This window comes from Penicillium samsonianum, assembly GCF_028829775.1.
Source record: "Penicillium samsonianum strain IBT 33392 chromosome Unknown utg000007l_segment0_segment0, whole genome shotgun sequence".
NCBI classification, from domain to species: Eukaryota; Fungi; Ascomycota; class Eurotiomycetes; order Eurotiales; family Aspergillaceae; genus Penicillium; species Penicillium samsonianum.
In genome coordinates this window covers 3,392,800-3,415,161 of record NW_026643265.1, presented here as the reverse complement: position 1 = coordinate 3,415,161, position 22,362 = coordinate 3,392,800, and the positions used below count along the sequence as shown (strand labels likewise).

General features: G+C 49.1%; 10 protein-coding genes across 10 annotated transcripts; 4 read left to right on the top strand and 6 right to left on the bottom strand.

The window, feature by feature from the left end:
- Positions 1-6: 6 nt before the first annotated feature.
- Positions 7-1,145, bottom strand: N7471_012149 (putative beta-1,6-glucan biosynthesis protein (Knh1); the record flags this gene model as incomplete). Its single annotated transcript, XM_057284868.1, has 4 exons — positions 7-75; positions 140-719; positions 799-899; positions 954-1,145. The coding sequence occupies 4 exons, from the start codon at positions 1,143-1,145 to the stop codon at positions 7-9; spliced, it is 942 nt and encodes a 313-aa protein (XP_057131134.1).
- Positions 1,146-1,392: 247 nt separating this feature from the next.
- On the top strand, positions 1,393-2,398 carry N7471_012148 (signal recognition particle receptor subunit beta; the record flags this gene model as incomplete). Its single annotated transcript, XM_057284867.1, has 2 exons — positions 1,393-1,605; positions 1,661-2,398. 2 exons carry the CDS (start codon positions 1,393-1,395, stop codon positions 2,396-2,398), a joined length of 951 nt encoding a protein of 316 aa, XP_057131133.1.
- Positions 2,399-2,533: 135 nt separating this feature from the next.
- On the bottom strand, positions 2,534-3,778 carry N7471_012147 (putative short chain dehydrogenase/reductase; the record flags this gene model as incomplete). Its single annotated transcript, XM_057284866.1, has 5 exons — positions 2,534-2,590; positions 2,648-3,261; positions 3,331-3,567; positions 3,630-3,654; positions 3,701-3,778. The coding sequence occupies 5 exons, from the start codon at positions 3,776-3,778 to the stop codon at positions 2,534-2,536; spliced, it is 1,011 nt and encodes a 336-aa protein (XP_057131132.1).
- A 347-nt stretch (positions 3,779-4,125) lies between these two features.
- N7471_012146 (cystathionine beta-synthase CYS4) lies at positions 4,126-5,895 on the bottom strand (the record flags this gene model as incomplete). Its single annotated transcript, XM_057284865.1, has 4 exons — positions 4,126-4,719; positions 4,773-5,449; positions 5,518-5,552; positions 5,636-5,895. The coding sequence occupies 4 exons, from the start codon at positions 5,893-5,895 to the stop codon at positions 4,126-4,128; spliced, it is 1,566 nt and encodes a 521-aa protein (XP_057131131.1).
- A 1,381-nt stretch (positions 5,896-7,276) lies between these two features.
- On the top strand, positions 7,277-8,724 carry N7471_012145 (hydrogen/calcium exchanger domain-containing protein; the record flags this gene model as incomplete). Its single annotated transcript, XM_057284864.1, has 2 exons — positions 7,277-8,079; positions 8,133-8,724. The coding sequence occupies 2 exons, from the start codon at positions 7,277-7,279 to the stop codon at positions 8,722-8,724; spliced, it is 1,395 nt and encodes a 464-aa protein (XP_057131130.1).
- A 223-nt stretch (positions 8,725-8,947) lies between these two features.
- On the bottom strand, positions 8,948-9,745 carry N7471_012144 (putative cyclin-dependent protein kinase complex component; the record flags this gene model as incomplete). The annotated part of the gene is made up of 1 exon (XM_057284863.1): positions 8,948-9,745. One exon carries the CDS (start codon positions 9,743-9,745, stop codon positions 8,948-8,950), a length of 798 nt encoding a protein of 265 aa, XP_057131129.1.
- Positions 9,746-12,514: 2,769 nt separating this feature from the next.
- N7471_012143 (uncharacterized protein) lies at positions 12,515-14,203 on the bottom strand (the record flags this gene model as incomplete). The annotated part of the gene is made up of 4 exons (XM_057284862.1): positions 12,515-13,126; positions 13,185-13,655; positions 13,714-13,993; positions 14,040-14,203. The coding sequence occupies 4 exons, from the start codon at positions 14,201-14,203 to the stop codon at positions 12,515-12,517; spliced, it is 1,527 nt and encodes a 508-aa protein (XP_057131128.1).
- A 571-nt stretch (positions 14,204-14,774) lies between these two features.
- Positions 14,775-15,302, top strand: N7471_012142 (uncharacterized protein; the record flags this gene model as incomplete). The annotated part of the gene is made up of 1 exon (XM_057284861.1): positions 14,775-15,302. One exon carries the CDS (start codon positions 14,775-14,777, stop codon positions 15,300-15,302), a length of 528 nt encoding a protein of 175 aa, XP_057131127.1.
- A 696-nt stretch (positions 15,303-15,998) lies between these two features.
- N7471_012141 (ankyrin repeat domain-containing DHHC palmitoyltransferase family protein) lies at positions 15,999-18,378 on the top strand (the record flags this gene model as incomplete). Its single annotated transcript, XM_057284860.1, has 4 exons — positions 15,999-16,271; positions 16,337-17,478; positions 17,537-17,649; positions 17,708-18,378. 4 exons carry the CDS (start codon positions 15,999-16,001, stop codon positions 18,376-18,378), a joined length of 2,199 nt encoding a protein of 732 aa, XP_057131126.1.
- Positions 18,379-20,804: 2,426 nt separating this feature from the next.
- On the bottom strand, positions 20,805-22,362 carry N7471_012140 (uncharacterized protein; the record flags this gene model as incomplete). The annotated part of the gene is made up of 2 exons (XM_057284859.1): positions 20,805-21,426; positions 21,503-22,362. 2 exons carry the CDS (start codon positions 22,360-22,362, stop codon positions 20,805-20,807), a joined length of 1,482 nt encoding a protein of 493 aa, XP_057131125.1.

Sequence of the window (22,362 nt, the reverse complement as noted above, 5' to 3'; positions counted from 1 at the left end):
AGCCTATCAATCATTCCAACGGTCCAACCATTTCTGCATTCTTTTGTCTAATGTGGGCGCAGGAGCGGGCGCAGCCTGAACAAAAACAAAACGATTAGCTTTCAAAACCAACCGACAAGCAATCAAGAATCAAACTCACCGTGTTCTCGATGGTGTTTGCCGTCCATGTCGCGAAAGCTGTGTCCGTGTACTGGACGGTTGGCGCACCTAGGTAGCTAGTCGCAATGGAGAACGGGAAAGGCGGATATTGAGGAGTGGCCGATCTTGTTGCGACAGTAGTCCCGGCGCTCTTGGGCATTGGGGCGTATTTGATTGAGCCAGTCTGCTCACCATATGGGACAGTATGCTGGTCAACTGCAGTAACAGCAGGAACGGCATAAACGCCAACGCCGCCGAAAGCAGCCACCTGTCGTTTGCGCAGTTCATTGTGCTCGGCTTCGCCTTTGACGGTTGGGGTTGGGAACTGCAAGGCCGTTCCGGTTGAGGAACTCTTAGTGAGACTCGAGATGTTTAAAGTTGAAGCGAGTTCTGCGGCCTCGATGAGGTGATCATTGTCTTCGACCGTAGGCCAGGGAATAGCGATGGCAGGAATCGGCTGCATTGTTTTGATCGCATCTGTTACTTTGGTCGAGAAAGTACCTTTCATGTTGGTCAAGGTGAAATGGGAGGTGAACGCGGACCAATAATCATGAGGGCCTGTTAGAACTATCTTGAGGAAGCTGATGGAACCCCGGGGACAATTGGTCAGTCACAAAGGGGATTGATGAAACCGCTGATGCTAGGGGAACATTATCTTACTATGCATTGGGTTCATTTCCACCGATATTTTGGTCGACTTCAAATGACACCATGTCACCAGGAGCATAGGAACCATTGCTGATGACTTGCGATAGAGTGTCCTGAATATGTGGTTAGCTCTATGCTTTCCATTTCTGCAAAGAGAGAAAACATACATATGAACCTGTTGTCTCGTCACCGGCACAGAGATAAAAATTATAAGTTGAAGTCGGCTCGCATTCTAAGCCGCAAAGCAGACTCACGGGAGCTGCAGCGTCGAAACTCAGATCATATGTTGTGAACTGAGAACTGATCTGGCCATAGGCGGCCGTAAATAACAGGGCGACCTGAAGCAATTGGAGTCGCATGGCTGATATGATTGAGAAACACGGGTTTCGAGAGAACAGAGAGTGATCTCCCAGTCAAAATAGAGGGAAACCATCCCTTCATAGTGATTTTCTGGCCTGGTATGTGCATCATTCCTAAGCCCTTGAAGCCCTTGGAGTGAGGGTCTATAGAACGTGTGATGTGCACTAAGATAAGGGAGATGGTCCGTGCTATCAGGCGGCTTCTCCTGTCAAAGTGTCAGCCCACAACTCTTGACAACTTCCAACCATGTCGTCTCAAGCAAACTGGAACTCAGTTACTGGCATTGCCACACTGTTGTTCGATGGCAACCTTGTCGCCATTGCTATCGCAATCATCTTTACATTTGGTGTCCCGATCGCACTGCACATCTTCTTCTTCCAGACTGTAGCGTCTCCGCCCTCGAGTAATTTCCTACTCCTAGGCCCCAGTGGAGCTGGCAAAACTGCTTTTTCAACCTTAGTACATTGCATTCCATGACCTGAGAGTGGTTGAGCCCTTGCTAACTAATCTATAGCTCGAGGCCAAGTCCTCACTCGCTTCGAACAAGTCGCACAGCACCCACACCTCCCAACAATCAACCCTAGTAACCGTAACCTTACCACCGACTGTCCCAACCGGATCCAACCGCTACCGATCAGTGAACGATCCCTCCTTGAAGGAGGCCATCCGGAATCCAATCAAGTACCGCGTAAGGGATACCCCTGGCCATGGCAAGCTCCGCGTCTCGCAAGGGATCTCCGAGCTCCAGACCATGTCCCAGTCAAAGGACATCAAGACAAGGCTACGCGGCGTGGTATTTATGGTCGATACCGCTGCTCTAGTTGACGAAGCGACGCTACGTGACACCGCGACCTATCTGCACGACGTTCTTCTCTTTCTCCAGAAGCGCGCAAAGAACGGGTCATCGAGCAAGCGGACCACTGATATCCCTGTCTTAGTCGCCGCGAACAAGCAGGATCTATTCACTGCATTGCCACCGGGTGCGGTGAGAGAGAAGCTGGAAGCGGAGATTGATCGCATCCGCAAGTCGAAGACCAAGGGTCTTCTGGATGCAAGTGCGGATACTGGGTTGGAAGACGAAGAGGAGGAGATCTTGGGTAATGATGAACAGGAGACTTTCAGCTTCAAGCTCCTGGAGCACGAGGTCGGTGTCAAGGTTGATGTGGTTGGTGGTGCTGTCAAGGGTGACTTGCAGGAAGAGTTCGGATCTGGAGTGCGCCGCTGGGAAGAGTGGGTTGGTATGTGCTTGTGAGCGATGCGAGTTTTTGCTCTCTTGTCTTGATGGTCCGAAATAGTAAATAGGTGGTCCTATGGTATGCTTGTATATGTTATGCCGGAAAAAAAGAAAAGTTGCACCGAGGTTCTTGAGAGACTACAATGTGGTATTCTATTGACATTGCCAATCCAATCCCAGTGTCTCTGTAGCTTGGGCATCAATCCAATCCTGTATGGTCAGTAATGATAGAAACATAACGCTCGTGAAAGAAAACATAGTACTCACCCACATATCTTGGGCAAGCTTCATATCTCTAGATATCGCGCTGGGCTCGCACAGCGTAGCAATAGGTATAAAATACTGACCACGATGATTCTGCTCTCGCACCTCATGGCTAGCAGCAAGATATAAAGCCGTAGCAGCACCATCCTCCAAACTCTGACCCAACCACGATCCTGCCGTTCTTATCAGCCAACCTAGGAATCTCCCAAAATAAGAATCCCACCCGAGCCATTGATCAGTAACGATGTTGCCTGGGAAGAACGAATTGACATAGATCTGCTTGCTCGCTGGATCTTGATCTTCCAGAAGCCGCCGACTGAGCTCTTTGGCAAAGAGGATGTTACCCAGCTTTGACCGGCCATACCGCCATACTCCATCGTACAAGGAAGGCCACTTGACGCGTGACGATGAGAACAGAAGATCCAGATCGAGATGTTGGCACCAAAAATGGAACGATGAGCTGGCCACAACAATTCGTACGTCGTTATCAGGCGTCACGCCATTCTTCAACAGAGGTAGGAGTGACATGGTTAGGACTTGGTGGCCCACGCAGTTTGTCGCGAATACACGCTCGATATTCTGAGGCGAACGCTTGTATTCGTTTTGAACACTGATGGCTTCATTTGAGGGAGGTAGGTTAATATGTAATGATTCAGTTGAAATGGAGAGAGGGAGAGAGAGCTTACCTGCATTGCAAACCAGTATATGAACCCGGTCTGTGACTTGTTTTATCTTCTCAGCTGCGGCCTTGACATCCTGAATATTCCCCAGATCGCATTTGACAAACTCAGATCGAGCGTCATTATCCAGTGAGATGCCTTTCTGTTGTCTCCATTCCTCGCGAGCAGTGATGTATCTGTCTTCACTTCTGGCAATGATGATTACTTTCTCTATGCCATGCAAGAGAAGCTGGGTGGTGATCTCTGTATTTATTATTATCCTCTGCAGAATATTCAATTGGCTTGATATCAGGGGCTTTGCTTACCTTTGCCAATGCCTGCTTGACCACCCTGGGGAATTAGTTGCTGGGTCGAGATATAGTGAGAGAACACTCACTGTCACTACAGCCACCCGTCCATTCAACGCCGGTGTGTTTTCCAGGGAGAAGTTCCGATATGTAAAGATTCCTGTCATATTTGGGTTGGAGTGGGCAAAGTCGAAAGGATTCCCACAGGTTAAGTTGCATATATATATATCTGATCCGAATCGACGTCATCACCACCTAAACTGACCAAATTTAAAAAAGAACCATGTATATATTCTCTATGGTGTGCATTAAGTATTTATCACATTCAACGCCTTTGCGCTGCACGATCTAGGTATTTCAATCCCACAATGTGTTGAATCCCATCGGGGAGCCTTCATGCCAACGCAAGAGAAACGCCCATCCCAAAATATCAATGTTCAGGAATGTTGAACCCCTACCCAACAAGCAATGTTTCATGCGAATGCATTTCAGGAAAGAAACAAATGAAAACATTTTAGGCCTTGGTCGTCTTGGACTGGTGCAGCATCCAAGTAAGCAGGTCAACCTTGGTAACGATGGCCAACGGCTTCATCGCACCACTTGCGTCCTTCTCGGTCACAACCGCAGCGCTGTTCCACTCGAAGAAGCGGTTCAGGACACTGAGAGGGGTATCCATGGTGATCTCGATGAAGCCGCGACTCCGGGTCCGAGGCTTAAGGGAGTCCATGCCCTTGGAGAGATCACGAGGGTCAGTGACCACCTCGGAGATCTTTGAGAAGTCAAACATGACCTCGGAGACGGGGCTCTGGCCCGAGGCCCGGCCGTGCGTCAGTCGGCTGAGAACGTTGCCCAGCGTAACGAGACCGACGAGCTTGCGTCCAGAGGGGGCAAGAACGGGGAGCTGGTCAAAGCCTCGGTCGCGCATGACCTCAATGGCAGTCTCGCAAGGGGAGTTGGCTGTCACGGTGGTGATGGGCTTCAAGCGCAAGGCGCTGACCTTGGCATTGGCCAGAGGGTTAGACTCGGGCTCCTGGGTTTGAGTTGTCGATGCAACGGCAGGAAGCGAAGGGAGTAGATCGTTGGCTGCGAGCCAGTCGTCATCGGCGAACTTGAATCGGTTAGCTTGAATGCAAAATAAATCGGGGAAAGATTTGATCTCACCTTGGAGAGGTAACTCCTGATGCTATCAGGAAGAATCACAACGACGACGTCATCCTTGGAGAACTTTTTGGCCTCGTTGGCTTTGACCAGAGCCGCAATGGCACTGCCACTGCTACCGCCAACCAGCAGACCCTCCTCAGCGATCAGACGTCGGGAGTACTTGAAAGACTCCTTATCTTCAGTCTTGATCCATTGGGTCACGGCATCTTGGTCCAAAACTTTGGGAATGAAATCATATCCAATACCCTCGACCTTGTAAGGCTCATTGGCACGAGCTTCGTTGAGGGTGGGAGGCAGAGCGAGAATAGAACCAAAGGGATCAGCGGCGATCACGTTGATCTCGGGGTTGTGCTTCCGCAAGCCACGGGCAAGACCGGTGATCGTACCACCGGTTCCAGCACCAGCAACAATAGCACTGATCTTGCCATTGGTCTGGGTCCAGATCTCCTCGGCAGTGCCAAGCTCGTGTGCCAAGGGGTTGTTCGGGTTCTCGTACTGATCCAAGATGTGGGCGTTGGGCAATTCCTTCTCGAGACGTCTGGCGACACCGATATGCGATTCGGGCGAGTCAAAGGCGGCTTCGTTGGGGGTTCGGATGATAGTCGCATTCAAGGCACGCAGGACGGCGACTTTCTCGGCGGACATCTTCTCAGGGAGAGTGATGATGGTCTTATAGCCTGAGTAGAGAAGAATAGACAAGATTAGGACGGATCGGACAAGCAGAGCTTAGACAATAGAAACATACCCTTGACAGCACCAACCAGTGCCAGACCAATACCACTAATGAATCTCAATTAGCGCCCGCCCGCGCCTATGACCTCCGCTCGAAGTGAAAGAGAAGCCAAGGGGGAAAAAAAACCTACGTGTTGCCACTGGTGGGCTCAATGAGAGTATCACCAGGCTTGATACGACCAGATCGCTCAGCCTCTTCAATCATTCGCAGGGCAATGCGATCCTTGACACTGCCACCGGCATTGAAGTACTCCAACTTGGCGTAGACGGTAGCATCGATTCCCAAGGTGCGGGGCAGATGGTTTAATCGCACAAGGGGTGTGTTGCCGATCTGCTGGGTAATAGTGTCCAAAGTGACCGGCGGGATGCCGGGGGTAGTGGTAGAGGCCATGATGTGTGAGTTGTGACCGAGAGAAAGCTTGGAATGTAGTCAAGAAGAAGTTCGCAAGTTGAAGATTTCGCCATCGACTTTTGCGCCCCGCCCGATGATAGCCGGCTTTCTCTATGTGGGCCCATATATCTATGGACTCTGTTTACTTTTTTTTTGATTTTGTTATTTTATATGGAAATATGATAGTATATATGATCGTATATGTTATATAACTACCTGTAGTAAGTATAGTATTATATCTATAACCTTGGAAAGAGTGCAGTTCTAGTCTATACAGAAAGAACATGGAATGTAGTTATATCACATGTTAACTATACATGGAAAAGTCACTTTTTCTACTATATTCTATATTTGAGACTAACACTAATAAGGGGGAAATATATATGAAAAAGACACATATCTAAAAAAAGTACGGAGTATTTAAAAAGACATTGATAAAAAAAAAATCATAAAAAAAATACTACAGAGTGCCAAAACAGAGATTCTTGTCAATGTCACTACCGACATCTTCAACTTTCCTCGGACACTCCGGTCTCACTAAAAACTTATTAGTACAACATATTCCTGCTAACACTTAACACTAACTAACCTTAAGAGTTAGGCTGATCTCTACCCACTACTAATGGTTGATTGGCCAATAATCCGCTCAGTCTCGTCGATCAAGATCAAGCTCAACAAGCTCTCCCAGCCCGCATATTTTTGCCCAATTCCATATGCAAGTGCACCTGGGCATACTTGGGAGCAATTGCGCTTAAGTACTACATTTCGGCAAAGCCAAGGCCGTGGCTGTGCAGAAAATGGCCATTCCCCACACACTCGATTGGCGTTTCATCCCCTGAGAGAGGCTGAATGCAAATTTTACACAGAATATTCTAAACAAGAGGGCAGGTCTATTCTGGAAGTCGAGTATTGCAGTATCACTCGTCGTCGACTCCTAGTTTTTTTCTATAGTTTTTTTTCTCTCTCTCTCGTTTAGTCAAATCGCGAGACGGGATACGATCTTCACGGGAAAAGCATCATGGAACAACATGGCTGTGCCAAGACCTCCTAGCTATCCATATTGAAACACTCGAGGGCTGATTGGCTCTGTCAACTGCCAGCGCATCCTGTTGTTTTTATTTGCCTCCTTTATAACTCCGTATTGTGAATTGCAGTCCAGACGCTGTATAGTCTTTGCAGTCCCCAGCCCTTTTTTTTTAGCTTTTTTGGCTTTTTTTTCTTCTTCTTCTTCTTCTTCTTGTCTATGTGTGTTTTCTTCTAGCATTTATCGAGATCCATCCATCCCTAATTTGGTTTTGTCTCACGGTCTGGTACCTTGTGTACTTCATCCAACCACCCCCACCAAGCTCTCCAATCTATACGGAGTACTTATCGGTTAAAAATGGGCTCAATCAAGTCAACAAATTCACAGAATGCCGACCTCCGTCTCCGTGGGAACGGTGACCAGCCGAAGACGGTCCAAGAAAAGCGCTCGCAGAACTCGATATTGCCCACCAACTCCACAACTTCCAAGCGAGCATGGGCCTTATTTCGCGTGGACACAGCTGGAGAGAGCGGTCGAACTGGCATTCACCCATGGCACCTCCTCAAGGTATGCTTTAGGAGTGTCTGCACGCTTTCGATGGTCGTGAATATCCTCTGGCCATTTGTTCCCGCCGCAATTGTCATTCACTTTGCGCGACCCGATCTTCACGTCTGGATCTTCAGTCTCAATTACATCGCCATGGTGCCCTCGGCAAACCTGCTCGGCTTTGCCGGTGGAGAGCTAGCCAAAAAGCTACCAAAGATGATAGGCATCATCGTGGAAACAACTTTGGGCGCTGTGGTCGAACTCGTGCTGTTTATGGTTTTGTTGTATAAGCATGGCCGGACCGAAAACTCGGATCTGATTCCTGTCATCCAGGCCGCTATTCTCGGTTCCATCATGGCAAATCTCCTACTTTGCTTGGGCATGTGTTTCTTTGTGGGCGGTATCAAGCGTCATGAGCAGACCTTCCACGAAGCCATCAGTGAAGTTGGTACTGGGTTGCTCCTTGTCGCGGGTTTCGGTCTGTTGATCCCAAGTGCGTTCTATTCCGCGCTGCGTGGAAGCGTCAATGCACATTTTACTCTGGTGCAGTTGAACGAATATGCCTTGACGATTAGCCGTGCCACTTCGGTGATCCTTCTCGTAGCATTCTTGATGTGAGTGGCCTAGGCTCTTGCCCCATAGTTAAACCACTAACTCTCTGCGATAGATATCTGTTCTTCAACCTGCGCAGCCACAACTCCATTTTCGATGATATCCTAGAGAAAGACGAACACCACGACGAAGACCGACATGAAGAAGCTGCGAGAGCAAAGCTCACAATGATAGAATGCTTTGTTGTCATCGCCATTTCCCTGGCCTGCGTCTGCATGTCCGCCGTCTTCCTAGTCCAAGAAATCGAGCACATCGTGGAGCGCGGCGTCTCGGACAATTTCCTCGGTTTGATTCTCGTCCCTCTGGTGGAAAAGGCCGCCGAGCACCTCACGGCCATCGACGAAGCCTGGGACAACCAGATCAACTTTGCACTTTTCCACTGCCTGGCCCCTTCGATCCAAACAGCACTGCTGAACGCACCGCTCACTGTCATTGTTGGTTGGGGTATGGGCAAAAATATGAGCTTGAACTTCGAGATCTTCATGGTTGTCCTCCTTGTACTCTCAATTCTGGTTGTTGGGAATTTCTTGCGTGATGGCAAGTCCAATTACCTTGAAGGTGCTCTTTGTGTGCTGGTTTACTTCATCATCGCGGTTTGCACTTGGTACTATCCCCCAGTGCACATGGCCTCGTCGAACCAGTCTTGAACGTCGCGTTGTTTTTAAGCGTGTTTGATTCGCGAATATATTGCATACTGTATATCACTCATGGTTGGTGTTTTGAGGAGTTTGATGGAGGGTGGAGTAAAGCTCCATAGATGGTCAGAGTAAATAACCGTCTGAAGTTCAGACAGCACTAGCTAGTCAGATAAGGCCACATAATGTAATATGACCTCATATGAGACAAAATACAGTATGATCCGACTGGGTGTTATTCCAGAGTAGTCTGAGGGCGTAAGGCTTCTTTCATCAACATCTTCGCATCAACACGCAGCTCAAAGTCGGCCAGGAAACAAAAGCTGATCTCGAGTTTGGACAATTCCTGCTCACTGACTCCACCAACCTTCGCAACCCGGCTATGCGGATAGCTCAAGTCCTCTAGAGCCTTCGAAGCAACCCAAACACCAGCAAGCACAAGCCTGTGCATATTCTTCGGCAAAACTCTTAACACATTCTCGACCAGCGTCATCTTAGATATATACACGCTAGCGGCGAGATAGACCGCCGTAGACATAGGACAGTACCTATGCAAACGAAGCAGATACTCCTTCAACGGAATCGGCGGCACCTTCTTCGACAAAAACTTCTTCGCCAAGATAGCCATCTGAATCGCCTCTTCCGTCGCCCTCACAGGGTCGACAGGATCATCCGAGTCCTTAACATGCAACCCGACAGTTTTCACTTCCAATTCATCCTCGGCAGGGGTATCATAACCCAGAGGCGTGGAGCTGTGCGCATGCAGCTCATCGGTTCCGACAGGTCTCTGAGCAAAGTAAGCGCCTAGCCGCTCAATATTCAAACAAAGCAAGTGTAATGCAGCCTCGGGCGAAATATCAAACACGGCGGCGGGGGTCTGCGACGAATCAGGATCGTTGTCGGGCTGGTGACGCCCATTATTATCCAGCGGGGAGCCGAGTTTCAGCATGGTTGGCGCGGGGTTTGCGTTTTGGTTGGAATCTGTGTCTTGGGACACGGACATGGTTGTGGTTTGTGTTACGGCGGTGGCCATGGTGTGCGCGTGTGGGATTGTTTTTTCACTGCCACGCGCAGGCGCGGGCTTGGTAGGGAGTTGCGAGTAGAGCGCACCTGGACCTTGGGGTGGATGGTGGCTCCCCGGCTGGGTATCTCATTTTCCAACGAGTGGTTTCTGGCCTCTGTTGGGACTTGGGCTCACTTTGTGGCGCGGATCTCGGGCTCGGTCACGGGGGAGGTGGAGGGGGAGGTGGAGGGGGAGTTGAGGCGATATGACCGATGGGGTTTCCTTTTTGTAGAGTTGGATGTTGTATAGCGGGGTGAGGTGGTGAGAGTGGTAAGTTGTTTGGAGTTCTATATGGAGTGAGAGTCTGACCATTAATTTCCCAAATATATAAATAGACTCACCATGAACCCGATAGATCAATGAAAATTGAATCGAAGATTGAATTGAATCAAATCAACAAACTACCCAAGTCAAGAAATAAGGAGAATAGCGAGAAGGTAAAAGGGGAGATAAGAAAGTGGCCACATGTGACTTTAACCTTCAAATGTTGGGATCTATATATACAAAGAGAAACACTTGAAATCATCACATTTCTCCCAAAATCACCCACAAAACAAAACAAAACTCCTATCCATATATCCCTATATCCATATATCCAACCTGACTCCATACAAAAGAAAAGGCACAAAAACTCCAAATCCCGGCACAACACACATACCAAACCTAGCAGGCTCTCGATGACGGTACGAGTCGTATGCGCGGTTGTCTGTCCGATTAGAGACGCGACAACCTCGGTACAGCTGCGCCAACAAACATGTCACGTCTCAGGAACACCAAGAAAATTCATCGAACCGAACATGTTTATTAGTCCGGCTGCAACGCGGTTGCCGCGTCTCTAATCGGACAGACAACCGCGCATACGACTCGTACCGTCATCGAGAGCCTGCTAGGATTGGTTGTGTGGTTCTCGACTTTTATGCTGGGATTAGGAGGCAAAGAAAATCAAATGCTCAGTGCGGCTTAAACCCGTAGTCTGCTGGAAATTGGAAGGAAAGACACCCTCAACAACCAGGGGAGCGGTTCTATCCACGAATGTCTGCGAATGCCTCGACATGCTGGGTCACCGGTGAAGCCTAACGCGGTCAGAGCAACCAAGATGCTCGGTTCTAGAACCAGAGGCATGGCCCTCGTCTGCGTTGTCCAAGGACATGCTGACCCGAGCCCGACATTTCATGCAATCCATGGTGAATGGCCTTCGGTTCTCTCGTTTCGTACCGAATATCAGCCGGGCATGGGTCCCAGGTATTCCGGGATCGGGGCCCTCGCGAGGGACCCTGTGCCGGATATCTGAATTCATAGTCATGGCCTCGCGAGAAACCCTGCGAAGGGTATCTAACTTCATACTCGTAGCCCGAGTCATCGAACCGAACTTTTTTCTGTGTTCTGGTGTATCGAGGTTGCCGTGTTTCAAGCTTGACAGGCAGCCGCACATTCGAATGATATCTCCTTCTAGCAAAATTAGAGGCCATTTCATAGTCCGGGGGATCGACCACAACGAGTTTGGGGGGCGGTTCATGGGTTGGTGGTGCATACCGGGAACTGAAGTCGCGAACAAGTTCTGACCTGTAAACCGAATAGGAAGGCCGGGACCTCATATCTGTCGAGTGTAGGTATGTGTGGTGCCGTGTTCTCTGTTTCAGATTAATTCCTTGTTCTCGATACTCGATGGAATCCGAGGATAACTCGAGGGCAATGGAGTGATAATAAATTATCCTTGAACAATGCATCTCGAAACAAAGATACCTTTGAACAAGAGAGTTGTTGAAGGAACATAGACAAATAAATAAAGAATGGGACTCGACAAACCTCGTTGATTACAGCGGCACGGGCAAATTGCCGGGCACAGTATGCGTAAGAAGACATGTGGACAATGGCAAAGCAGGTGATCCCTTTCAAAGAGCAAAGACAGAGAAGTATTGGTATATTTGGCTCGAAACAAAGAAGATTTGACAAAGCAAGATCGCTTGGTATGGATTGAAAACAAAGAGCTTTATGGCAAGATATCAACTTGATTTTATATTTGAACCATTCGACAATGAACAGGGATTTGAAGGCAACATTTCGAAGAGAGGAGACCTATAATGAAGTTATTAATTGTTGGTATTCAATATTTTCTCTCTCTCTCTCAAAAAAGAAATGGCTGATACAAGCCTGAGGTCACCAGGGCGCAGTTCAACGAGTCAGCGGCTTTGAAGACCAGTTGCCTGGTGACAAAAATCCGTTGAAATCTGACAAAATCCCATGTTCAACTTCTTCCCTCACACCAGGAATGCGATGTTGGAGTCTCATCCCCCGAAAAGAGGTCATATCAAGAAGTGATATAGTGTGATTAGCAGGGTGCTCCCAAGTGAGGCGCGACTTGAAGAGCACGTGGAGCGTCAAGATACGTAGCACCTGTTATTGTCCACAACACAACCAACAGTGACTTTTCGGAGAATAGTGTCGAATGCCCTATACAATGACTGGCATCACTGCCTAAAATATTTCACTGCGCAACATTATTCAGGAGTCTTAAGTCATCCAGGTGAAGGAATCCTTCAGCCACACACCCGCCAAGCGTCAAATCAGAGGTCAAGCCACTTTGGCGCTAAAACAACCAACGGCGATTAAGAGCCAACCATTGACATCTTCGACTTCGAGAGACAATATTTCATACATGAACGCGCAAATCCATAGAATAGAACCGTGAAAAAAAACAAAAACAGAAAGGGCTTGGGCAGCAATGCTTCGCCACGATTCCTATGTCCACCTCTCAATTAATCTATCCTGATTGCTATCACGCTGGTGGAGAACATCCAAATTGAGCTTCTGGACTCCATTTTGAAGACTCGTGAGTTCTTTCTCGAGGCTCGAGAGCGCTAACTCCTCCAAAGGATCGCGCAGTGATGTTTCATAGTGAGAGTTGGCATGCAATGAGCAACGAAGAAGCTGGGATGCATTATCCAACGGTGCCAAATAAGTCACCAGGGGAGCATCCACCGCTATATTCAGGGTGTGAAGTGTTTCGGCAATGTGATATCGCTTCTCATGGAGGTCATCAACCCCCCCATTCTCGCACGGGTGGAGTATTGATTCTGGTGGTACACCAACACGCCTCAAAAGTCTTTCGAGTGATGGTTGGGCAACTACAGGCGCAGTGGGCGTGCGGGTGGCAAGAAGGAGGCCTGGTTGTAACGATCGGCGTCGCAGGGACTCTCGTCGGGATGATGGCTGTGTGACGAGTTCGCTGCCTGCTTCGGATTGATATAACGCGGCTAGCTGTTCCAACAGTTCCGAGGACGACTCCCGGACCCCGAGTTGGTTTGTGAGATCTTGCTTTGACAAAGTCATCTCGATCAACATGTCGAGTGCCTAGAGTATGAATTAGTCCATTGCTGATGAATGGAACTGCCGAGGTAGAGCCTCATACCTGTTCTAGTTTCTCCTGCGACGCCACTCGCAGCTGATCATGCTCGTTCTGGAGTGCGCGGAGGATAGGCTCATGGAACTGCTGCCTGGTCGACATTTCTGCCAAGATTTCGATCTCTGGATACAGAGATTCTAGTTCTTCCTCGAGGGCAGTGCTCGTTGCCCCATCCATAGCGTCGGCGTTTGAGCCGCCTGCATGAATTGTTTCCAGATATAGTCGATCGAGACGGTAGTGTATTTCCTCCGCCACGTAATCGGACAGTATCGTACTGAGATGGTTCGTGCGCTTGACCGTAGATGCATCATTCCCACGATACTTGATACTGGACATGAGGGTTTCCAGACTCGCGAGCGCCTTGTCGTCCTGCTTTAACCGGGTAGACAGAGAAGCGAGGATTCTCTTGCTTTCCACGCCCGACTTGTCCGTCGCGGTTCTAAAATCGGCCTCCAACTCATCGGCAAGCTCCATTGCCTACATGGAACCAAGATCAGCAACACGCGACGGTTTGTTGTGGCGGGCATGCCCCTACCGCCATTGTAGTATTTTGCCTCCCCGCTTCATGTTTCTTTTGCAGCCGAGCGATATCCCGGCTCCGCTGCTGCTCCACATTGTTTTCCAGACCCAATTGCTTATTTAGGCTTGCACATTGGAACTTCAAAGTCTCGGTCTGTTTCTGAATTGTTGCCGTTGAGGCCTCGAGGGACTCGATCGCGTTGCGGAGTTCGTCTTCGAGGATAGGTCGTGTTGCGCCGAGGTCTGGGTTACTGAGAATAGGCTGAAGAGCGCCGGAGTTTTCGAGCTTGAGATATCTGTCTCCAGTTAATTCTGTCTTATACTTGTACAAATGGGACGTACAACGCGAGCTCATCTTTTGATAGCAGGGTGTCAGGGCGGAGATGCTTGGACGCCCATTGCGCAATGCTGTCATCCTCAAATGCCGACCCAATCACCTCTTGCTTGACTGGGATATCTCGATCCTTGAGAATTGATATGAACTTGTCGGTCAACGTGTCTTCCATTGTTGTTTTGAGGGGTTGTGATGCGGAGACCTGATAAACAAGGAGCTCCAAGAGTGGAGCTCCGACTTCTCTCTTGAGTCCTTTGTTGATCGCAACACTCTCCTAGGTATATTTCTGGCTTTTATTTAGGGAAGAGACATAACGATTGTATGTGATGTTTGTTTATATATATCTATATTACTCTTGAACATAATTCTTCTATATTATGATCAACTTTCAGGAGAAGCTATAAAAAGATAGATATATTGCGCAAGTATATGGATCCCGAGGTCTTTAGTCGAGTCCATAAGGACATATGCCGATTAAAGAGATAAAAAGATTGACATATCTTTGAAAGAACCTCTTATTGTTCCTTTGGGGCTATTATATATATCTGTTTCAGCCCTTGTTTGCCCATGGACAAAGCACTTTTCATTCCAGAAGCCAGCAAAGATTGAATACTCGAGTATGAAAGGTTCATCCCCCCAGGGTTTTCAATACATCGCCATCGACTCGAGCTATCTAACCAAATATTTCTATTCGGACGCCTTAACACTGAAATAAGTAAGAATCTCCTACACTAGCCATCACTATGGACGCAACAACTATGCAGGCCTCGCGAGAATTTTTCGCCGACTCGCGAAATGATTTCGTCGTATATATCCAGGAACTGTCTTTCGGGGAGACCTCAGGTCAGGACATCGCTACAATCCAGACCGAGCTTCGTCGTATAGCCCACACACTCTCTGGATGGACGGGGCTACTAGATGATCCCAACGAGCTGACTTGCAGCTGTTTTTCGGACCGGTGCTACAACCTCTCGGATGTTATTGTAGAAGTCGCTGAGCTGGTCACTATCAAGGACGGGCAGCTCCCTCTCACAGTCTTGAAGATGTTCAATATGCTGGCTATGCAGGTAGGACGACTCACTCTTGACGGCCATCGCAAAGAGGACGAGTATGCGCGGGGTTTTGATCGCATGGCCAAGGATGAAGATCGGAGATGGCAGATTGGCTCCCAGGGACCGGATGACGGTAGAGCTGCACTTCTTTTTGGCCTGTGGACTCGTATGAATCGCATCTCAGAGCCTGGCCCCAATTGTTCGAATGGCTGCGTGTGAATGCCGGTAATCCTCGGTTTGGTTTCTAACTTCTTTATAGGTGATATAACTGCAGAATATAAAAGTAAGAAAAGAGTTGTTGACCCGAGGCTGTTAAGTGTAAAGTTGGAGAGAGACTCTAATGTTTTGAAAGAACCAACAATGGCGTTATATGTATACAACACATATGTCGACAACCTACATCGTATCGTATATGAAGATCGGCAGATCAACCGAGAAGAGAGACCGAGAGACAAAATGCGGCTGCCTGTGGCTGAGTAATCAGGCCAAAAAAAAAAGGAGCAAACACGTTAGAATAGAAGAAATAGAAAAAGAAATACAATATATTAAACTGTTTCAACTTCATCGGGTACAGAGTATACAGAATATACCAGGCACAGTATAAGTGTACAGTACCTACGGAGTACGTGTCTCTCGATTAGCGTCTCCGCAAATCCGAGTCCGCCTTTTTTGACCTTCCAACTCTCTTGACCTCTTGAACAATCTGTTTACCATTTACAATTTACCTCTGACCCTATTTTACACCTTCCGAGCTGCGCTTCTTGAAAAGAAAAGCCCAACACAGTGGATGCGCCGGCAACGGAACCGCGATGTTCTTTTAGACTACCGTCTTAAAACAGTCCAGTCCTCGAATCGAGTCTCCTTTCCAGCCTCCGAGTGGCATTCGATACATATTCAACAGTAGACAACCCCAAAATGTCTGACAACCCCTCTCCAGAATCCTGGGGCCCCAGCCCTGGCCAGACCTCCGGTTCCACCTCCGCCTCGAATGGCAACGGAACAGCAACTCCTCCAAACGATGTGGAGATGAAGAGCTTGCGCCTTGATCCCCCCAAAGGCTCAATTCCCTTGGGGGAGGATATTATGCAGTTGGCTCGGATGGGGGAGATTGGCACTATGCAGAAACTCTTTACGGCCAAAAAGTTCACTGCAAACCACCGCGACGAGGAGGGGATTACACCGCTGCATGTTCGTTACAACCCAGCACAATGTACAACGGGGATCTGTTTACTGACCGCATTCTATCTTTCTAGTGGGCGGCAATCAACAATCAATATGCGATGTGTAGATTCCTGATCGACTCCGGAGCCGATGTCAACGCCAAAGGAGGAGAATCGGTGGCAACACCAGCCATGTGGGCTGCCCAACGGTGTCATTATTATATTGTGAACCTACTGCTCCAGAATGGAGGGGATCCTCTACTGACGGACGTCCAAGGATACAACATCCTACACCTCGCGACCATCGATGGCAACGCTTTCCTAGTCGTGCTGCTTCTACACCAGGAGATCCCCGTGGACGTTGTTGACCAACAAGGGCATACTGGACTGATGTGGGCTGCATACAAGGGGTATCCTGCATGTGTGGATTTGTTCCTCCGATGGGGCGCCAATGCAAACGCCGTGGACGAAGGTGGCTTGACGCCGCTTCACTGGGCGCTGGTCAAGGGATCGATGCCCTGTGTCCTGAAGTTGCTTGAATACGGCACCGACCGCTTCGCAAAAACCCGCGATGGAAAATCACCTGCGACTGTGGCGCAGGAGATGAACACCTTGCGCGTTTGGTACCGCTCGCTCAACGAGCGCGGCTTTGAATCTGATGGCACCCAAAAAGTGGTGCCTTTGGGCCTTTCAAGCTTCGTACGCAACAAGAGCATCATGGCCAAGTTCTTCTTCCTCTGGCCTTTCTTGATTATTCTGATTGCCATCTGGATGCTCAGTAACCTGGCGATTTTCGTTGCTGTGCCCCTCGTGTTAGTGACAGTCTTCGGGATGCAGTATGTTGCACAGCAATTTGCGAACAAGGGGCCTATGGAATATCGCATTCTGCAGAAAACACCGTATCTAGCTGGTGTCTTTGCAGGCACGTTGTTCTGGGTTGGCTTCCGCTATGCTTTCAAGGTGCTGCCAGCAACTTATTCGTCGTCGCCGATTCTGAACATCTTGTTCGCGGTCTTCTTCTGCTTGACTGCTTATTTCTACATCTTTTCCATGGTCCAGGACCCCGGTTATGTTCCGAAAGTGAGCAGCAGAAATCAGCAGAGAGAGATTGTGAAGGAACTGTTCGACCAGTGGAAGTTCGACGAAGAGAATTTCTGCATCCCCTGTATGACAAGAAAGCCACTCCGGAGCAGGCACTGTCGTCGTTGTGGGCGCTGCGTTGCGAAGCACGATCAGTATGTGTCTTTGATAAATTCAATATTTCTCTTGATCTGACCACTAATGCTCGAATAGCCATTGCCCGTGGATTGATAACTGTGTTGGATCGAACAATCTCCGCCATTTTGTTCTTTATATAGTCTCCCTCGAAGTTGGCATCATTCTGTTTGTGCAGCTGACTATTGCCTGTGAGTACTAGTGGTGAGGGAAAATATTTCCTAGGATCAGCCAACTAACATGACGCAGATATCAATTCTCTACCCGCTCCCACCAATGCTACCTGCAATGTTATCAACGACACATTGTGTGACTATGCCTCTCGCGATCCCTTCACCCTGATTCTTAATGTGTGGATCACCCTCCAGCTGGTCTGGGTCACGATGCTGTGCGCCGTCCAGCTCGTCCAGATCTCTCGAAACCAGACAACCTACGAGAACATGCGAGGCCACCACATTGACCGGTCCTACCCAAGCTCCCAAGCCTTTGCATCGGCCATGACCGCCGGAACCACCTCAATGGAAGCTGCGGGTCTTTCGGCTTCTGGACAAGGACCCAACCCGGCCCTCCGCGGCCCTCCCCCACACCGACGGAAAAACGGCTGCATCCAACAATGGTCATCTCTTCTCGGAATCGACGCTTTTTGGACAACCGCCAAGGACGGTCTCCGCGATGGACCCCAGGCGGCTCGCCCCCGCAACCCCTTCTCCCGCGGTGTCGTCACCAACTGCCGCGACTTTTGGTGTGACCCGGCTCCGCTCTTCGGCAAGCGCCAGACTGGGGCGGCGATGCTCGGCGGCGAGGTGATCAACTATCACGATATGTACGAAACCCCAATGCGCATGCACACTGGCAACCGGTCCGGCGAGGGACCAGGCTACCGCAGCGTTGCTGGCGAGGACCCCGAACGCATGGTATGAGCTGATCCGAGATCTGAGCGAGTTTGCATTTGTTTTCGATTCCAGATCCTGCATTGATATCCCTCTACTCCATGTTTTATTATGCAAATCAGCGCGGTGTTACATTATTGGGGCACGTGGCACGAGCAAATGTTTGCATTTTGCATTTAGACAGGATCATGTACAGTTGACGTCAGACATTAATGATTTATTTTACTATACTGTTATGGGAGATGACTTGGCTCCTGAGCAGCAACAGGAACAAGAAGTCCCTCTTGACTCTAGTGACTATCGGGTATATATATGACACCCACTTAACATCCAAGGTCCTCAAGCTCGAACCCCTCCCCGCAGTTTCACATTCGCATCAGATAAGATAGATAGTTTCCCTTGGCCCTGTAGTGACCCTGCAGCTAACCACCAACTCACCGCATAAAGGCCCGGCAACCGGGACCTTCTCTCGGCGTTTCTGGAAAGATACCTACCTGGGAAGGGCAGTCATATCCCGTCCGAGGGGGCCAATTGGTGCGCCCAACTGGGTCTAGGTGTAGGTACATATGTATCACGCTGCATACCATGACAGGTTTACGTTTTACATTACTCATTACACGGGAGTAAAACGTACCTGCATGTGAGCTCTTGGGGGTGCATATGCCAGCGCACACTAGGTGGCAAGGTACTTGTGTAGCTTGCGATCCTGGCACGGGGATAGCGGCAGTAGTGACTCCGCCAGATGTGCAACCTTGGCTGCAGGGCTGCAGCCTTTCAGGGACATGGAATGTTTGATGGCCGAGGGTCCAGTGTGGCCTGATGTTCTCGATTGTCCTGAACTTTCTAATAATGTAGCGGTCAACGATTACAATAGGTTGCTAACATTTCTTGGCTGATTACACAAGGTATTGTATACTGTGCTAGGGCTGTCACCTCCCTAAATCATATAGAATAGGCAATAGATACAATGTTATTACACGATATACAAAGTAGGGTCCATTCAACGGCTTTCAATAATGGAGCCCGAAACAAGTCCGAATTACAGAACCGCGATCTGAAACCTACCTCGGTACGGAGACGAACGACAGGACCACGGGGGAGATGATCAGATAGCAGTTTCCACTCTGGACACATCCGATATCGCCGAAGAAACAGCCGAAACTCAGTTGGAAATTGGGGAAGATCTAATCTCTCGGGTACCGGCCCAGCCTATGGACCCATGGAGACAACACGAGGCATGTGCATGGATGTTGCGGGTCTTTGGCAGAATACAGTATATGTATGTACGCTAACTTCTCCAAGGGAAAAGGAAGCAGGATCTACCTATGCTATAATTATATCTTATGTCCATCGTACGATGCATATGGAAGCGCGGTTTCCGAATGAAAAGAATATAAAGAATAAAATTACAGATTTAAGATTTGCAAATTTACAAATTTACAAAATACCAAGTCATAACAGTGCGTATGCAGGCTCCATCTCGCTAAAGACTCGACTAGGCAGGTGATGGAGCTCGAGGAAGCCACTTTTACTTAGTGCGGAATTGGGAACTTCTAAATTGTACATCGTACCTAGGTACATTGTACATATGAAGAGATGGGAAGTTACGGTCAAGCCCAATGCAATTTTTTAAAAAAAGAAATCTAGTAATATAAGTACCAAAAAAAAAGAAAGAAAAGGAAAAAGAGAAAACTGCCAAGTCCTCGATCAGATAAAAATTTCAGTTTATCTGATCCATGCAGGACCCCACTTGCTTTTATCTGATTTGATGTGATTATTCACCTTTTGACTTGGAATTCGTGTTTATTTTGTGTTTATAAATTAAATAAATAAATAAAATGTCAGAGAAGCAAATAGACACGAACCTATAACATGTATAAAATCAATACAGCATACTATTAGTTGTAGACATACCATCTAGGATTGGGATCGGCACCGATCAGCGTCAGCTTGACGAGTTTCGCGCGATTTCTTTTTGGATTGTTTTCCAAGGTTGTCCCGCACTTGCCAAGGAAACATTTCTTTTCCGATTAAAAGTTGTTTTTACCGTATAACATCCGATCGGACGGTGTACACCGATTCTACTCCACTTAACACGTTGGGGGACACGTTTCGGTACTTGTTACCTGCTTAGGATTATACAGGGATGATCCCAAGTGCCTGAAGATCTGGGAGGGCCGATCGGTTAGTATTGTGGATAGACTTGGAAGAAAAAAAAATTGAAGAAAAATAGAAACAAGCTCATCATTAACGCAAAGAAAGAAGAAAGAAAAAAAAAAAAAGAAAAATCTAAATACACAGGATGTCTAAATGTTTCACCCAGAACAGCGAAGGGAGGGGGAGGGGAATCATCGAGAGCTGTCTCGCCGGACATATTTTTAAAATCTCGGCCCACTTCCCAAAAGCAAACCCGAGACACGAACGACGATCATGTCACATTTTGTTTCACGCCTTTTTCACAGCATAGCGCGCACCCGGGTGTCCTGCACCAAGGGAGCACCAGCCAACTGATCCGCAAAGACGGAGCTAACAATCTCGCCGCCCCGCACAGCCAGCACCGACAGCAAAGAATCACTCAGACCGTGGGTCTTCTCGTTGCAACCCTGCAGCCAGATACCAGCCTGGGCACTGACCTTGGCACCGTCGAGCGAAACACGGTAATCACGGCCGGGGTTCCAGGCCGACGCGCCGGCGGGCCGCAAGCTGCGTACGTTCTCGAGGAGTTCCTCATGCGCGTCGCGGAGGTAGCCCGTCGCGACCATCAGCGCATCGACATCCAACACTTCCTTGCCCTCGCTTTCGTTCTTGACCGACTTGACGTGAATGCGCATGCGGTTTGATGCGTTGTGGTGCTCGATCCTGGCCACCTTGGTCTCGGCGAGGATGCGCTGCTGCCACTGTGTCTCGTCTGGGTTCTCCACCCGCTGCAGGTACATGTCGTTGTAGATGGACTCGATCAGCTCCAGGCGAACCACGCTGTAGTTGGTGGCTTTTTCGGTAGCGATGCGCTTCTTGCGCTCTTCGGCGCTCATCCCGTAGAATTTATCTACGCGCTCGGGGTTGAAGATTTCGTTCACACTAGAAACGAAAAAAGAAGAAGCAATTGGTTAGCTGGGTTACGGTTATTTGGAGCTGTGTATTTTGGGAAACGTACAAGGGAGAGTCATCACTGGGACGCAGAGCGGTATCACGGAGGATGAGGGTGGTGCGCGAGTTGGGGTAGCGGCGGTGCAAATCGTGGTAGATCTCTGCGGCACTTTGGCCACTGCCAACGACGGCAATGTTATAAGGGGCCATATCATCATTCAGCATCTGAGGCAGGTGAGTACAGTACTTGGAGGAGTGCATGATGCGGGGATCCTGGGGGAAACCAGGAGGCATCTTAGCCTTGCCACCGAGGGCAATGACAACCTTGCGGGAGTTTCGGGAGGAGATCTCGCCAGTGCCGGTGTTGCGCGAGACGACGGTAAAGAAGTCGACAATACCACGGGCATTGGTGGGACCGGGGACGACCTCGACGACCTCCTCGCCGTAGTTAACGACATTGTCAAAGCGCAGGGCACACCAGCGCATGTAGTCCTCGAACTCCATACGAGCAGGCAGGAAAGTGCCCAAGTTGGTGAAGTGGATGAGACGCTTCTTGTGGTGCAGGTAGTTGAGGAAAGTGAAGCTGCTGCGGGGATCGCGCATAGTAGCGAGATCCTTCATGAAGGAGATCTGCATGCGCGAGCCGGGGACCAGCATACCGGAGTGCCAGGCGAACTGGTTCTGCTTCTCCAGGAAGCAAACCTTGGGCTTGAAGTTGGGGTCCTTCGAGGCACCGAGGGTGGGGTCCATGGCGTCGTTCAAGGCAATGGCGACAGCGAGCGAAGCTGGGCCGAATCCAACACAGAGCAGATCATGCATCTCATCAGCGCCAGTTGGTCGCAACAGCGACCGAGCTGACTGAGGTTGGGTGCGAGGCACCATGTCGTTGAGGAAGGAGAGCTCCGACTTGCGGGTAACAGGCTCCAT